At 36.5% G+C, this 18,255-nt stretch overlaps 1 protein-coding gene across 1 annotated transcript in view; it reads left to right on the top strand.

Moving 5' to 3' along the window:
* Positions 1–18,255, top strand: part of myt1lb (myelin transcription factor 1-like, b) — a 348,050-nt gene that overhangs the window by 129,926 nt on the left and 199,869 nt on the right. The window contains exon 4 of the mRNA XM_062041789.1: positions 5,029–5,062. Coding sequence (XP_061897773.1) covers positions 5,029–5,062 — 34 coding nt within the window. The remainder of the gene's footprint in view (positions 1–5,028; positions 5,063–18,255) is intronic.

Below are 18,255 nucleotides of genomic sequence, written 5' to 3'. Positions count from 1 at the left end.
CACACACACAGCCATTCAGGGTGACCTTCACTCCCCCAGCAGCCAAACACACTCACACATATATAGATTTTACACACGCCGCTGCACTTCTCGCAGACTGTCACACTGCAGTTGCCTGTGCACCCTGTTTCCTCACACCTTCTTTTCATACCAGGACACCAACGCCTTTTAAACCTCTGTTACAAATTAAATATTGTCAAATTATGTACAAAACAATACACAGTAACAAGAAAAAAATTGTCAATCTATATTGGCATATTTAAATATTTAGTCTTTGATATTTATTAAAGAATCGTATTTATTAAAGAAATCTTCTATGATTACAGTGTCCAAAATGTCAGCAACAAACCCTGAAATCTCTGTTCCGCTGCTATTCCACTCAACATCCACTCTTTTAGTAGCTACAAAGGAGAGGCTAAATGATCTTTTTTGATGCATTCTTTATATCTTCCCGCTTAAAATAGAAAGAGTATCAAACATATTTGACAGCAGAAGAAATGGAGAACTGACCCTTGTCCTAACATTAAATGGATCAAGCACGCACTTGGTGGTGGTGATGATCACATGACCCTTGATTGAGCCCTCTCTTGTCAGTCACAGGAGACCAAAATTGGGTCCCAGACAATCTGATGTATCTTAGGCCACTGAACTATATATTTGAATTAGTGCTGTCAAACAATCATCAAAAAAAAAAAATCAGATTAATCACACTTTTCAATTTGGATTAATCACAATTAATTGCACTTAATTACTTACATAATTTAACTGAACATAAAAAGTACCCTGATATTTGGACACAAACATAATTTTATGTCAGAATGTCATGCAGGAACATTTTGAAATGTTGTACTTTGCATATGTTTTTGCTCAAAACTTGATAACAATTTGATATAAAGTCCAGTCAGGGTATATTTTGAAGTTAAATGTTTCCCGTAGCACACCAGTCAGTCTCCTCGCTCATCTTTGAACTGACCTGGTCACTGACTGTATTACAACCCACGCCGCCTTTCAAATAAACTGCGTAATTAATCTGTGTATATACATGATGAATGCAACATTTTTGTAAGTTAATTGCATGTATTCTTAAACTGTAAGCGGACTCCATCTAGTGGTACGCCAAATAATCACTTGATTAAAGTAGTGTTTTATATTCTGATATTCAAACACAGTCTTACTGTAATGTTACAGTAGCCAAAAAATAAATATACTGGTTAGATAAAACATCTGACTTGTTTTTTGTGAATACTTAGGCCTACTACGTTACTGTATTTTAATGCTGGTTATTATGGTGGTTATCTGAGGTAGTATTATGGTGGTTTTCTGAGGTGGTACTTGTTGGAAAAAAGTTTGAGAACCACTAATATGCATTACATTTAACAGCCCTAGTTTAATCATCTGAGGATATTCAATTGTAATTACCTTCAAAGCCAAACAGGACATAAAAGTCTTAAAACCTTTTGTGTTCAGATTTCTGAAAAAAATTCAGCTCTAAACAAAAATATCAAACATGTCATTTTTTTATTTTCTTTTTTTTACCCTTTGAATGCCATGTGATCAGACATTAAAATGTCTCATGTTAGGCAAATGTATGCTAATTGAAAACTGTGACATCAATGGATAAAAAGGCAAAGGATTACATGTTAGGTATTTTTTTTTAGGCCTGAAGTTGACTGAGATTTGAGCAAAAAAAAAGTATTATGTCCTTTAAACATAAAGGATTTATTGTCGTAGAACTGCCAGTGTATAGTACACCTGTAAAAATTGGACATTAACATTTTAAAATCTAAGATGAAAAAATAATTAATATTTAGAAAATTCCTGAATAATTAAGTAACGGCACAAATACCAAGGCCAAAATAGAGCAAAAATTTACTGGAAGGACAAAAATGTCAGCCTGCCTGTAGTCCTTGAAAACTGAGCTTTTGCACAACGGCCAAAATGGACATTTTCAAATCTTCCGGCTTCAGCATTTGTGTGTGGACGGGTTCATCTGACCTTTTTGGTTTTTGTGATAACAAATGTGTGACATGATCTCATGTTTATAAAGCTTATTTAACACAAATCTTTGAGTTACGGGTGTTGGTTTAATTTTGTGCAGCGGTAGAGGCGCCTTATTAACACGCATGGGCGTTTAAAAAAAATAAACAACATTAATGATGTTTCATGTGTAAGTGTGCGCTTATTTAAAGACAATGTACACATCAATATGCACCTAATATATCGCTAGATTATTAAACCGCGTTATAATACGACCAAGTCAGCTCCAGTTGGTTTTCAGGCCAAATGTGTATGACGCCTTACGTAGAATTCCACTTGAGTAAACTGAGAAAATGTGTGCACGTTCACTTAAACCAGGGGTCCCCAAACTTTTTGACTCGGGGGCCGCATTGGGTTAAAAAAATTTGGCCGGGGCCGGGCTGTATATATATATATATACATATATGTATGTATGTATGTATGTATGTATGTATGCATGTGTATATATATATATATATATATATATATATATATATATATATATATATATATATATATATATATATATATATATATATATATATATATATATATATATATATATATATATATATATATATATATATATATATATATATATACATTGTCTTTATATTCCAGCGAGTTAATCCGTTTTGTCATTTAACATCAATTAACATTGATGTTCATCAACATTCAACATTGTCACGTTATCGATGGGAAAATTCATTTTTAGACAATATGATTTGCCTGAGCGGCTAGGAGACACCGAGAGTAACAAGCTGTAAAAAATGGATTAGAAAGGAAAGATAAAATAAAAATAAAAATAAAAATAAAAATAAAAATAAAAATAAAAATAAAAATAAAAATAAAAATAAAAATAAAAATAAAAATAAAAATAAAAATAAAAATAAAAATAAAAATAAATAAAAAATAAAAATAAATGAAAAAAATAATAATAAAAAAATAAAAAAAGTAAAACACTTTTTTATTAACTTGGGACTTCCCGTGCGCCGGATTTTGGATGCTGGGGGGCCGGATCCGGCCCGCCGGCCGTAGTTTGGGGACCCCTGACTTAAACACAGCCGTCTGTTTATTCCTGTTTAGTTTATTAATTTGTTTGGCAGTTGTTTTTGTAAATGTATATCTTGTCGACATAAATTGTGTTTTGGTCTTTGCATTCACAACAAACACAGCAAATCTGATCACTTCAACATTTTTCACAAAATGCACTTTTTGTATTTTGCTTATCTCCTTTGTGTGAGATCAGTGCTGTTGTCTCGTTACATGAGCACTTTATTTATTTTTATGGCAACTTAGTATTACATTTTTGGGATCTGTTTTTAAATTGCAACTAAACAATTCTGGAATTAAGTATTTTGAAAAATAAGAATTTACCAGTTATGTGCAAGCACATTTGTTTAATTAAGTCAGTTAATAGCAATACAACTCGCCTTTTCTTGGATGTGCTCCAACTCTATTGTGAATATAAAATAGTCGAGGTGCTTAAAATGTTATTTTTGTTATTATCCAAGTGAATTAGCACATTAAACAATAATTCAAGTATTTTGTTTGAATTTGACATGGATTTTTGATTTCAGTCTGAGTAGAGGCTCAGTACTTTACAAATGCAAAAACTCATCATAATAATCACAAATTAATTCAAGTAAAAGCAAAGAGTGAAGATAAAATCAGTTGTCATATGCGCAGTTAAATAAATTTCATTATTGCTAAAGTAGAGGCCTGTCTTACATCTTCTGGACAGTTCCAAATTTTAGGATCAAAAACTAAAATGCATCCTCAGCATGTTTCATCCTGACTCCGGGTTCATATGGCTCCAAGGTACATGAGTGGAGTTGTTTTTGAAGTCTAATCTTTGAGCGACAGAAAGCCAGTGAGGTGAACTGATCCCTGGAATAATATGGTTGTATTTGCTGGTTCTAGTCAGGACTCGAGCAGCAGTATACTGGATGTACTGCAGCTTCTTTACAACTTGCTTAGAGATCTCAGTGTGAAGACCATCACAATAGTCCAACTTGTTGAAGAAGACATGGATTAGTATTTCCAAGTTTGGTTTAGATACCATTCCTGGGATTCTAGCAATATTTTTTTCGGTGGTAAAAATCTGGTGATGTTATTTAATGTGGTTGTTAAAGTTAAAATCTAAGTCCATTATTACTCACAGTTTTTTAACCTAATTATTACATTTTAGAGATAGGACGTCAAGGTGACTAATGACATTTTCTCTTTCTCTCAATTTCAGTTAGCTCTAAGTTTAGCTAAAGAAAAATGTTTTGCATCCACACAATAATCTTGTTGATGCAGAAACAAATAAAATCAACAGGCCAATGTTCACCTGCCATCAGTGACACGTAGATTTGAGTGTCATTTGCATAGTTGTGGTAGGAGACCTCTTAGCTGACCTAATAACAGCCACAGGTACAAATAGAACAATAACGGTCCCAGAATTGACTCCTGGGGAACGCCACAAGTCATAGCCATTTGGTCTGAGACAAAGTTACCAATTCCTAAAAAGTATGTCATGTTCGCGAAGTCGGACTTGAACAGAGAAATGGCAATGACATCATCATGGACACGCCCACCAGAGCCATAACAAGGGAGACCACACACTTTAAATTTAGAATGTAAGAAGCCTTTCGAAGTAAAAGTGAAACGTCTTCAACAAACAAGATTCCAGTTGCCTCGATTCCTCGACCTGTGTCAACTTTGATTTCCGAATGTGCGTTTCTACAATATATACAAACATATCAAATATTAATTTTTGGGGGGGATTTAAGTTCAGAAATGAACCATGAAATAAGCAAGTAAAAAGCTATTTCTTTCAAAAATAGCAGAATTATATTTAAAAATGAGAGTATTTTGGAGATGTTTACACAAATCTATATCGATATTTTCATCACCATAAAGTTACACAGATCCAACATCGTATTGATGCAACATTCAGCAGTTTTAACATAAAAAGTTTGCACGTTTTCTTCTTTCCTAACCAATATTTCTCTTTCACTCTCTCAGTGCCTGTGGATCCTGCATTAACGGAGCTTTTCAGGTCAGTAAAACTTCAAAAGTATTTCCACTCCAGGCTTGACATAGACACTCATAAAAGCAATCGCAGAGTGAGAAACCTGCACTTACGTCCAGACAAGCCCAAACACATGTTGTGTTCATGCTGACGTGAAAACACTCAAAGACATCTTGTTTAGCCTGGATCAACATACTCCAACTCTAGAATAGTTGTTTTATCAGTAAAATATCCCCCTGAAAACCACCGTCCTCTGCAGTGGACATTTGTTTTCCATAAAACAAATGTCCAGAATGTAGTGCATTACAACTGAGGAAAATGAGTAACTCTGAGAAACAAACCAAAAATGAATGTCTACTGCAGAGGATGCTGGTCCTTTGAAAGATTTGCAAGAGTAATTGGTGTCAAATCATGAAGGGAAATGTTTGCATAGCTCTGCACCTTGAACTTCCTAATTGTCGCAAAAGAAGAACAAACGTATTTCTTCAGTCTCGTTGATACAATTGCAGTGTGAAATATTAATATTTTGCAACAGGGTTTCTCCATTTATAGTGCTTCAACTCTAAATTATTCTGTTTTTGAAGTTAATAGTGATACCCAATTATTAATTCATTAGCCATGCAGTGCAACTCCTTTTACCTCTTATTGATGCCCACAGCCTTAAAGATCGTATTGGGTAGTCTGAGTGGGTGGAAGGTGGAACATATTTATTCATTCCTATTCATTTGTAATTTGAATGTTTTTCTTGGAACTACAGTTGTGGTCAAAAGTTTACATATACTTGTAAAGAACATAATGTCATGGCTGTCTTGAGTTTCCAATAATTTCTACAACTCTTATTTTTTTGTGATAGAGTGATTGGAGCACATACTTGTTGGTCACAAAAAACATTCATGAAGTTTGGTTCTTTTATGAATTCATTATGGGTCTACTGAAAATGTGACCAAATCTGCTGGGTCAAAAGTATACATACAGCAATGTTAATATTTGGTTACATGTCCCTTGGCAAGTTTCACTGCAATAAGGCGCTTTTGGTAGCCATCTGGCAAGCTTCTGGTTGAATGTTTGACCACTCCTCTTGACAAAATTGGTGCAGTTCAGCTAAATGTGTTGTTTTTTTGACATGGACTTGTTTCTTCAGCATTGTCCACACGTTTAAGTCAGGACTTTGGAAAGGCCATTCTAAAACCTTAATTCTAGCCTGATTTAGCCATTCCTTTACCACTTTTGACGTGTGTTTGGGGTCATTGTCTTGTTGGAACACCCAACCGCGCCCAAGACCCAACCTCCTGGTGGAGGATTTTAGGTTGTCCTAAAGAATTTGGAGGTAATCCTCCTTTTTTTTGTCCAATTTTACTCTCTGTAAAGCACCAGTTCTCTTGGCAGCAAAACAGGCAGAGAGCATAATACTACCACCACCATGCTTGACGGTAGGTATGGTGTTCCTGGGATTAAAGGCCTCACCTTTTCTCCTTCAAACATCCATCCATCCATTTTCTACCGCTTGTCTCTTTTTGGGGTCGCGGGGGGGTGCTCATATTGCTGGGTATTGTGGCCAAACAGCTTAATTTGTGTTTCATCTGACATCACATGGACAAAGATAAGACCTTCTGGGGGAAAGTTCTGTAGTCAAATGAAACAAAAATTGAGCCACAATACCCAGCAATATGTTTGGAGGAGAAAAGGTGAGGCCTTTAATCCCAGGAACACCACACTAGACCATTAGTATTTTATACGTAAGTAAAACCTTAAAGTCGCATCTTAAGTGCACAGGAAGCCAGTGCAGGTGAGCCAGTATAGGCGTATCCTGATCAAACTTTCTTATTCTTGTCAAAAGTCTAGCAGCCGCATTTTGTACCAACTGTAGTCTTTTAATGCTAGACATAGGGAGGCCCGAAAATAATACGTTACAGTAATCAAGACGAGACGTAACGAACGCATGAATAATGATCTCAGCGTCGCTAGTGGACAAAATGGAACGAATTTTAGCCATATTACGGAGATGAAACTACATTTAAACTACATTTATGCCAGTGTGGGTGGCAGTGGGAGCAAGGTGGATGAAGTATTTTGCCCAAGGACGCAACAGCAGTGACTAGGATAATGCAAACTGGATTAGAACCAAGAACCCCCAAGAGTTTGGCCAGCCGCTTTACCATCTGAGCCACGCCGCCCCAAGCTTTGTACACATATTTTTATTCGGCCTGTGGTTTGTATATCGAAAAGTTTGTACAATGGGGGGTTCATAAATCAAGGTTCCACTGTATGTGTCTGTTGGTGTAATAATCCACACCCATGCTGTACAATATATGGTATATGTTCTAGTTTCTGGAGATCAGCAGCAACACTTCCTCACTGCTTGCCATTTTAATGTGCCTGCCACTTACGGGGCTTAACAGAGCCTTTGTCAGAGTTTATTTGCTCGTGTTCCACAATGTGCGGCACAGTCTCTTGGGAGAAAGAGGCATGTAGCCCCATGGATGTGTGTGGTTCATGAATGTTAGTCACTCAGCCTGCCAATCCCCACTGCAGACCCTGCTGCCAGCCGCCATGTTAGTCAAAGAGGGCAGAATTAACATGTTTTATTCGAACACATACACATCATGTATGTGGTTTACTGTGTGTTCCTCATTAATTACCCAGAGTAAGGAATAATCCCCAATGTGTCTATTTCAGTGTCCTTTGCTTGTCTTTGCAAGTTGTTTCCACCCCAACAATGTGTGAATCTTATTTGTCCTTGACCATGTGTTAGGAGGGTTGCAGCAAAGATAAGATTCCTGCCTATTTATATCAATAAATAATATTGCACCTGGAAGATTACTACTGTGTTGCCTTTAGCTGATATCCATAGATAGTATAGGAGGGCTGGCTTCCCAATGCTTCATCCTCTATACGCTCCTTCCTCTTGCCATTTTAAGTCACTGGCTCCTCCCTCACTTACCCCACTTGCTCACTCTTCTGCTGCCTGCAGATAGTAATTAATCAGGGGATCAATACAAGGCCTATCTCCAAGCTGGGGCGTCCATAATGTCGATAATGTGGCTCGATGGCCCCTCTCTCCAGAGAGCTGATAGTCCTCAGGACAAACACGTTTGACTTTCTGGAGAGCAGCCTGGGTTGGGCTTGTGTTTGACTATGGAGACTAGGGATGTACGGTATACCGGTATTAGTATAGTACCGCGATACTAATGAATCATATTCGGTACTATACCGCCTTTGAAAAGTACCGGTCTGCCATCCCACCGCGCCCCTGTCGTCGTCACGTCGTGACATTGCCGGTTTACGAGCGGATGAGCATGTTCGGCAGCGCACAATCACGGAGTACTTACAAGCAGACACAACGTGTAGACAGAAAAGGGAGAACGAACGCATTTTGGCTTAAAAACTAACGATAAAGGTGAAGTTTGAACACTGAAACGCCCTCAGGAAGAGGTGCTTTAAGACATGGCTAGCTAGTTAGCGGCTAACGTCCAGCCGCCGTCAGCAGTGTTTTAGCGACTTGTAAATCACTAACCCTCGCCTCCATGGTGATGAATAAAGTATGTTTCTTACAAGTATCATTCCTGCAGGACGAGGAATAGCTAAACATGTTTCACTACACACCGTAGCTCACCGGCGTCAAAATGTAAACAAATGCCACTGGTGGATCTACACCTAACATCCACTGTAATGATACCAAGTACAGTAGCCTATCTAGTCGATACTACTATGATTACGTCAATATTTTTTGGCATCACATCTTATTTCGTTTTTTTGTTTTTTTATATTATGTTTATAAACTCAGGAAATACGTCCCTGGAGACATGAGGACTTTGAATATGACCAATGTATGATCCTGTAACTACATGGTATCGGATCAATATCCAAATGTGTTGTATCATCCAAAACTTATGTAAAGTATCAAACAACAGAAGAATACGTGATTATTACATTTTAACAGAAGTGTAGATAGAACATGTTAAAAGAGAAAGTAAGCAGATATCAACAGTAAATGAACAAGTAGATTAATAATAAAATGTTCTACCACTTGTCCTTAAAATATTTTTACAAAATAATAGAATGATAAATGACACAATATGTTACTGCATATGTCAGCAGCTAAATTAGGAGCCTTTGCGTGTTTACTTACTAAAAGACACGTTGTCTTGTATTTTCACTATTTTATTTAAGGACAGACTTGCAATAAGAAACATATGTTTAATGTATCGTAAGATTTTTTGTTTAAATAAACACAATAATGCAATTGTTTGTGGCCCCTTTATTTAGAAAAGTACCGAAAAGTATCGAAATCATTTTGGTATTGGGACCACACTAATGGAGACCCTCGTCTAGTGCATTTATATGGGAGAAAACATGAGCTTGAATGAATGTGTGAATTCATTCATTACAAGATCACAATATTTGATGGATATAATTCAGATCAGTGATTGTTATATTGTTGCATATGGGCCCCCATACACAAGACACCTGAAGGGCCCCAACCTACACTACAGCCAATGTAACCGCCCCATACACACACACTTGGTATGTTTACATGACCTGAAAAACAATTTTTTACAGGGATTAGGTTGAAAACAGATTTTAAAAACACGTGTAAAACTAAAAACCTTATTTACTGTAGGTTTTTGACTTTTTTTAAGATGTGATTTACATCTACAACATATCTAGAAGAACCTCCCTAAATTATTTGTTTTTGCTTTTTAAAAAAAAAAGTGTCAACAAAGTCAATATAATGTGGCCAGGGATGTACCGGGCAAAAAATATACTCGCAAATGCGCCTAAAATTGGACCATGCGACTTAAGAAGAAAAAAACCAACTGTCGCACATGTGTGAAAAGGGATTTCCACCCTTTTATCGCATTTTGCTCTTAAAATAAATTCATCCAAATATTTTTTTAAAAGAGTAAAATTTTCGCCCATCTGTATAGCATGTTTGAAATCAACTTCAACCATAGCCAAATGATTGATCACTCACGCTGAGAGCGGTGTGTATCCCTCCCACTCCCTCCTGGGCCATGCAGGACTGCTCCTCCCAGCTCACACACCCCATCCAAACTAGATCTCAGTTGAAGGAACTGGTCAGTAAAACAACGCTTTTTGCACCACCACTTAACACAAACTGCACTGTGCGCTCCTAACTATGAGGGTCGGAGGGAATATTGAACATCGAATTACTAATAGAAGTGACAAATTTTCCATTTAAATAATACCGCTTTTGTTGACAAGAACATACAGTCATGCAAGCACATTCAATCTATTTGTTAAGCAGAGGTAACAAACCAGTGAAAGATTTAAAAGAGCTGTTGTCAGAGCCGACAAACAGTCGCTGCTAGCCTGCTAAGCCAACAGAAACTGCTCAAGCAAAATTACTGGCCGTGGCTCGCTGACGTCACATGTCACTAGGCCAGTGTTTTTCAACCTTTTTTGAGCCAAGGCAAATTTTTTTCATTGAAAAAATCCTGAGGCACACCACAAGCAGAAATCATTAAAAAACGAAACTCAGTAGCCGATATTGACCATAAAAAGTAATTCTCGCATTTGATGGATATGAATTCAAACCATAACCAACCATGCATCAATATAGCTCTTGTCTCAAAATAGGTGTACTGTCACCACCTGTCACATCACGCCGTGACTTATTTTGAGTTTTTTGGTGTTTTCCTGTGTGTAGTCCTTGTCTTGCGCTCCAATTTTGGTGTTTTTTTTCTGTTTTGTTGGTATTTTCCTGTTGCAGTTTCATGTCTTCCTTGAGCGCTATTCTCCACACCTGCTTTGTTTTCGCAATCCAGACTATTTAAGTTGTGCGGACGCTTTCCGTCTTTGTGGGGACATTGTTGATTGTTATGTCATGTACGTATGTACTTTGTGGACGCCGTCTCTGCTCCACACACAGTAAGTCTTTGCTGCCGTCCAGCATTTTGTGTTTTGTTTACTTTGCAGCCAGTTCAGTTTTAGTTTCGTTTTGCATAGCCATGCCTTAGCTTCAATGCCTTTTTTCTTAGCGGCACTCACCTTTTGTTTATTTTTGGTTTAAGCATAAGATACCTTAGTACCTGCACGCTGTTTCCCGCTGTCGTCTGCATATTGTGATCACGACACGACGTGTTTCCGACATCTACAAAGCAATTAGCTACCTGCTGCCACCTACTGATATGGAAGAGTATTACACGGTTACTCTGCTGAGCTCCAGACAGTACAGACACTCAACAACTGCACATTATTTACGGATTATAATTACTTGTGTGCAAAAAATATTTTTAACCCAATTAGGTGAAATTACATAATCTCTCACGGCACACCAGACTGTATTTCACGGCACACTAGTGTGCCGCGGCACAGTGGTTGAAAAACACTGCACTAGGCAACAGGCACCGCCTTTTAAGAAGGCACTCGCACACACTGAAACTTATATTAACTGCATTGTACCAGATTTGAATTTATTTAGTTAACTAACTACATTTTCTAAAGAGCAACTCCATTAATATTTCAAGTACATTTTAGGTAAGGTAACAAGTAACCATAATTATTGACTTTTTAAAAGTGATTTTCAGAACACAGCATCATGAAGCAGTTGGCAGGTCAGTGTTCCTGGCTAACATCTTTGTGTGTATGTACTATAATAATGTTTACCTATAACAACACCATTGTTAAAGGTCAATTATTTTCATGTTGCTGCTGACATTTAAACATGTCTTGTAAACGAGGCCACTTTACTTTACATTTTGTAATTTTGTGTTTTTGTTAGCAGAAGAATTGAGCATAGCTAAATATTTTTTTAAAGAAGTTTGGAGATTATATTTGACGTTTCTTATATCATTTTCAAGCTTTTTTTTATTATTTGTTGGTACCAGTTTTTTTGTGTGTTTGGGATCTCCATCAGTCCCGAAAATTTAAAATCAAGGCATGGTGGAGATATTCAGTTATGTCAATGAATATTTCCATTGATGGGTTAGTTTATGGGCCAAACAACATCGGGATATGATTTCTGATCCATATCGCCCAGCCCTACACTCGTGTTAGCGACAGTGCTGGCACAGCTTAGGGATGTTCTCTGTGTTTAGTTGAACGTTACAGTAGGCCTTATGATGGCAATGTTTTTATATGTATGAGTGCACATGTGTACCTTGTTTGAGGGTTAATAATGAAATTGTGATATTTAAGACATTTCATATTGCTACAAAAAAATGTCTGTGCTACAAAAAGAAATCTGGGCTATTTTTTTTTTTTCATTTAGTAACTACTGGTACTAAGCGTACCAATGCTAAGCATACAGCACTGTATATAATTATTCACTAAAATATGGTTAGAAATCAAATCGAGGAGAGATTAGCTGATTCATGTAGGATTATCATAGTGGATACTACGAATGATAATCATTTTAATGATTAACGGTACATTATTACTGCATGTCCTGAGGGTTAAACTTTCCTGTTTTGAAAAATTAGTGATATTTGTGTTTCTAGCTTTAATCAGGGGTCATTGAATGCACCACAGCTATGTGTTGTGAGATGCAAACTTGCAACATAACTTTGTCCTATGCCGCCACAGCTAGATTTATTATATTTTTACCTTTCTTCTATCACGTCTTCCTTATTCTAAAATGTTGCTGCTATGTGTGAATGCTGTAAGCATTGAGCTTTGATGACATTAATGACGTCTGTGTTGAGTGAAGCGTTCGAAGTCAACTTTCCCGAACAAACTATTTTGCATTTTTAATAGGGGGTGCAGGTAGTTGAAGACATTCTTAATTTTATTCAAGCAACCTTATTATTGAACTTTAACAGGGAAATAGGTTTTACTTAACATTATGAAGTTTTTTTATTTATTTCAATGACAGCAAAACATCTTTAAACCTTACAAAAGCACAGGGGCCCCGGTACGACGTTCCCACCCAGCCCTCCACTTTGCCGCCCCAGTTTGTACTTGTTTGGCTAGAAAACACTGTCCAAACACACAACTAAAGCAAATCCCTCATCATATTTTCCCTCTTTCCTTTATTGTGACAAATGACCAAACAAGATCAAAAAGATAATTGTAGACAATTTAGTCTAATTATAGTGATGACATTACTGAGGCGGCATGACCTGTCATAACTGTCATGTTTCACTTTATTATACAATGTATAATTACAACTTCTGTTTTTTAGTTTGACATGAGTATATCTACTTTTAAAGCATTCAGACACATAGATGAGTAATTATAAATATAGCAAATATAAAAGTATCCTGTCCATAGAACTTAAAGTAATGCAACATATGCGAGAATGCCTTGTGGCATTCACACAATTATTTCACACTATGTACAAAGTGTGTCCTGAGGCTCCATTTTAGTGGAAGTTTTGCATGACGCTGAAAGTAGAACATGTAGTCCAGTACACAGGAGTGTCGGTGGTTCGAAACCCGCTTCCTTCGTCACTTGGTCAAGACACTTGGGGCCACACCCCCAGTCTTGTGCACACGGTGATGCTTCACAGGCCAAGATGCTGACCTACATCCTGGATTTGGTCCTTGCAGGGTGGCAGCCCTCTTTTCAATTAAACACAAAAGACTGCAAAACTTTAACAATAGAGCAAAAAGGCTGAACTATCAATGCTAATAACATAAAGCTTTGTCTTTAAATATATATATATATATATATATATATATATATATATATATATATATATATATATATATATATATATATATATATATATATATATATATACAGTACAGGCCAAAAGTTTTGACACACCGTCTCCTCTGCCAATGCGTTTTCTTTATTTTCATGACTATTTGCATTGTAGATTGTCACTGAAGGCATCAAAACTATGAATGAACGAACACATGTGGAGTTATGTACTTAACAAAAAAAGGTGAAATAACTGAAAACATGTTTTATATTCTAGTTTTTTCAAAATAGCCACCCTTTGCTCTGATTACTGCTTTGCACACTCTTGGCATTCTCTCGATGACCTTCAAGCACACCTGTGAAGTGAAAACCATTTCAGGTGACTACCCCTTGAAGCTCATTGAGAGAATGCCAAGAGTGTGCGAAAAAGTAATCAGAGCAAAGGGTGGCTATTTTGAAGAAACTAGAATACAAAACATGTTTTCAGTTATTTCACCTTTTTTGTTAAATACATAACTCCACATGTGTTCATTCATAGTTTTGATGCCTTCAGTGACAATCTACAATGTAAATAGTCATGAAAATAAAGAAAATGCATTGAATGAGGAGAAAGTGTGTCCAAACTTTTGGCCTGTACTCTGTGTGTGTGTGTGTGTGTGTGTGTGTGTGTGTGTGTGTGTGTGTGTGTGTGTGTGTGTGTGTGTGTGTGTGTGTGTGTGTGTGTGTGTGTGTGTGTGTGTGTGTGTGTGTGTGTGTGTGTGTGTGTGTTTGTTTGCATGCATGTGTGCGTGTTCTTGTATTTCAACCCTTCTTGAGACATACATACATACGTTACGTTGGGAAAAAACACAGAGGCTATTTCATCCCTACAAGCCTGTTTCGCAGGTTTCTCTGTTCTTCAGGGGATTTTATAGCCCTCTGTGTTTTTTCCTGACCTAACGTGTATTCCGCTCTACCCCGGTATTGAGCACTGTATAACGGATAAACCACAGAAACCTCGATTATAATATATATATATATATATATATATATATATATATATATATATATATATATATATATATATATATATATATATATATATATATATATATATATATATATATATATATATAATCCATGTTAGGTCAGGAAAAAACACAGAGGGCTATAAAATCCCCTGAAGATCAGAGAAACCTGCGAAACAGGCTTGTAGGGATTAAATAGCCTCTGTGTTTTTTCTTGACGTAACGTATGTATGTATGTATATAACGTATATATATATATATATATATATATATATATATATATATATATATATATATATATATATATATATATATATATATATATATATATAAATGTATATATGTATATATATATATATATATATATATATATATATATATATATATATATATATATATATATATATATATATATATATATATATATATATATGTATATATATATATATATATATATATATATATATATATAAATGTATATATATATATATATATATATATATATATATATATATGTATATATATATATATATATATATATATATATATATATAAACCGGGGAGTAACGGTGCTATGTTGGAAGAAACAGGAAGTCAGATCGACCCACACCAAGGACACCAGATGAAAAAACAATGACTATAACACGAGTACAGTGGTACCTCGGCTTAGGAGTTTAGGAGTTTCTGTGACAGAGCTTCTAACTCATCAATGTCGTGATATATTAGATGTACAATGATGTGTTTATTTTAAAATCAGCGCACACTAGTAACAGAATCCATGTTTTTTTTGTTTTTTTTTATTATTTTCCAAAAATAACACCAGCCAACACATATAGCAAACAGAGGAAAAACAAAACACACAAGACAAAGCAAATAAAACCAAACAAAACAATACAATTCCCCCCCCCCCCCTCCAGTCACACACACACATTTGCACATCCATTGAGAGAAGCTTATATGACAAAATCCAAAATGAAAATAAATGAAAATAATGATAACAGGGTTATACTTGTATAGCGCTTTTCTACCTTCAAGGTACTCAAAGCACTTTGACAGTATTTCCACATTTACCCATTCACACACAGATGGCGGGAGCTGCCATGCAAGGCGCTAATCAGCAGCCATCAGAGGCAAAGGGTGAAGGTCTTGCCCAAGGACACAACGGACGTGACTAGGAAGGTAGAAGGTGGGAATTGAACCCCAGTAACCAGCAACACTCCGATTGCTGGCACAGCCACTCTACCAACTTCGCCACGCCGTCCCTACAAAAACTAAATAAAAATAGATAATAATAATAACAAAAATTCATACATTAACCACCTGACCAAACCAGTCTATTGACTTTTGCAGTCAAGATATTTCATCACAGTACATGTTTTTAAATGCCCTGTGCATGTTTTAAAGGAGTGGGTGGGGCACTGACTTAATCTTTTATCTTAAAGGTGCTATTTGCAACATTCACACAGAAACCGAGAGGGCGTCAACTTTCCAATGTAATCACTATAGTTGTCAGTTGTACATTCTATTTTTCATATAATATTTATTTTCTGAAAAAAGTTGTTCTTTTTAAAGGTATGTTGCTTAGTAAAAAATTTTTGTTTTCGGAGGCCAAACACCAAATAGTTTCTATGGGATGATAGAAATGATTTGAGTTAAGAGATCCTTCACAGAACTAATTAAGCTCCTATGTTGAGGTAGTACTGTAATGCAGTTTCCAGTTCTTTCAGTAGTACTTCCATTATCCTATTTAGCTACAGTGCATTAACGAGTCAAAAGATCCGACACAGCCTCAAGTGTAGTTACATACTGCAAACTCAAGCCACAATAATGCTAATCATGCTATTAAAATGAATAACCTTCTGACAGTGTCAATCAAACATCATTATCTTTCTACTTCATTAAACTGCAAGTGGTCTTAATGTCACCTGTGCTGTCTGCAAGCAGTTTCCCTTTGTCGATGAAAGAGTCAAAATGATGCTTCAAACCAGCCGCCTGTATTAGATTCTGTGCTTTGTTTGAATGTGATACCGCCAGAGAAGTGCACTTGCTCAAACGGGCGACATCTAACACAAAAAATATCTTCACAAATCTCGGCCTTTGTTCCAAATCAGGGGAATTCTTCTCCGTGCATTAACACCATAATTAGCAAAAGCTGTCCCAGTTACATAAGATGGCTGTTTTTGTCTTTTGAAATTGGATTAGCGAAGGAGAATCCATTTATTTTCAAAGAGGGGTGCGTGTGTGTGTGTGTGTGTGTGTGTGTGTGTGTGTGTGTGTGTGTGTGTGTGTGTGTGTGTGTGTGTGTGTGTGTGTGTGTGTGTGTGTGTGTGTGTGTGTGTGTGTGTGTGCGTGCGTGCGTGCCTTGGCCATTCTTCCCGCTGCATCTAACTTAGAGTCTGTCCCCCCGATGAGCTCCCGCACAGCCGTTATACACCCCAATGAACGTGATTAGCATGGGAGACTGTAAATATGCAAATGACCCAAAAGATGTGGAGGGGAATAAGCGTGGTGTGATATCAGCCGTGCACCCACACTCTTCTCTGCAGTTTGAAAGCCATGATGGGGTTTATTCGGATGGGGTCTCAGTGGAAACTATATTTATTTATTTTTTTCTTTCATAAAAGAGATTCAAGCATGTAATTGGAGTTCTGAATGGGACGAGATGCTTTCACCTCCAGTTTCTGCTGCCTGTTGTCAACTGTCAGACACTCACTTAAAAAAAAAGCCACAACCTCCCATTGAGCTGTTGTTCTGTAAGCCACATTCTGATAGCACGGTTTGGTCTACTTAGCATGTTTTAGCCATTTCTACGAGGTTTTGGTAGGCTATCCGAAAGAAGTAACACACCGTAAATTATTTTGGGTCTAATTCAACATCAACATGGTTGATGTTATTCAGCAGTCCGCATAAAATAATAGCAAATCAAGCAGACTGTGACAATGATGCAAAATGTATCGTCTTTTTTTGGGTGCTCACGGTGCATTCCATTTGTATAGGAAAGTCGGACTTTCCAAGCTCCTAATTGGAATTTCAACTGGAACGCCCCTCTAGGTCGGATTTCCTACTCGGAAAGTGGAAGCATTCTCACTACCCAAAGATGGCTGCTTTTAATGTAAGCAATAATATAAGCTTCTCCAATATCCGTTATTACCACTTCTGATTAGTTGTTGTCACACTAAATCAGTCAATAACGATGTATATTTGGATGTTTATATATAGAGATGTCCGATATTATCGGCCGATAAATGCTTTAAAATGTAATATCGGAAATGATCGGTATCGTTTTTTTATTATCGGTATCGTTTTGTTTTTGTTTTTTTAAAGTTTTTTTTAAATTAAATCAACATAAAAAACACAAGATACACTTACAATTAGTGCACCAACCCAAAAAACCTCCCTCCCTCATTTACACTCATTCACACTCATTCACACAAAAGGGTTGTTTCTTTCTGTTATTAATATTCTGGTTCCTACATAATATATCAATATATATCAATACAGTCTGCAAGGGATACAGTCCGTAAGCACACATGATTGTGCGTGCTGCTGGTCCACTAATAGTACTAACATTTAACAGTTAATTTTACTCATTTTCATTAATTA

This window comes from Entelurus aequoreus, linkage group LG03 (assembly GCF_033978785.1).
Source record: "Entelurus aequoreus isolate RoL-2023_Sb linkage group LG03, RoL_Eaeq_v1.1, whole genome shotgun sequence".
NCBI lineage: Eukaryota > Metazoa > Chordata > Actinopteri > Syngnathiformes > Syngnathidae > Entelurus > Entelurus aequoreus.
This window is presented reverse-complemented; position numbering and strand designations above follow the sequence as displayed.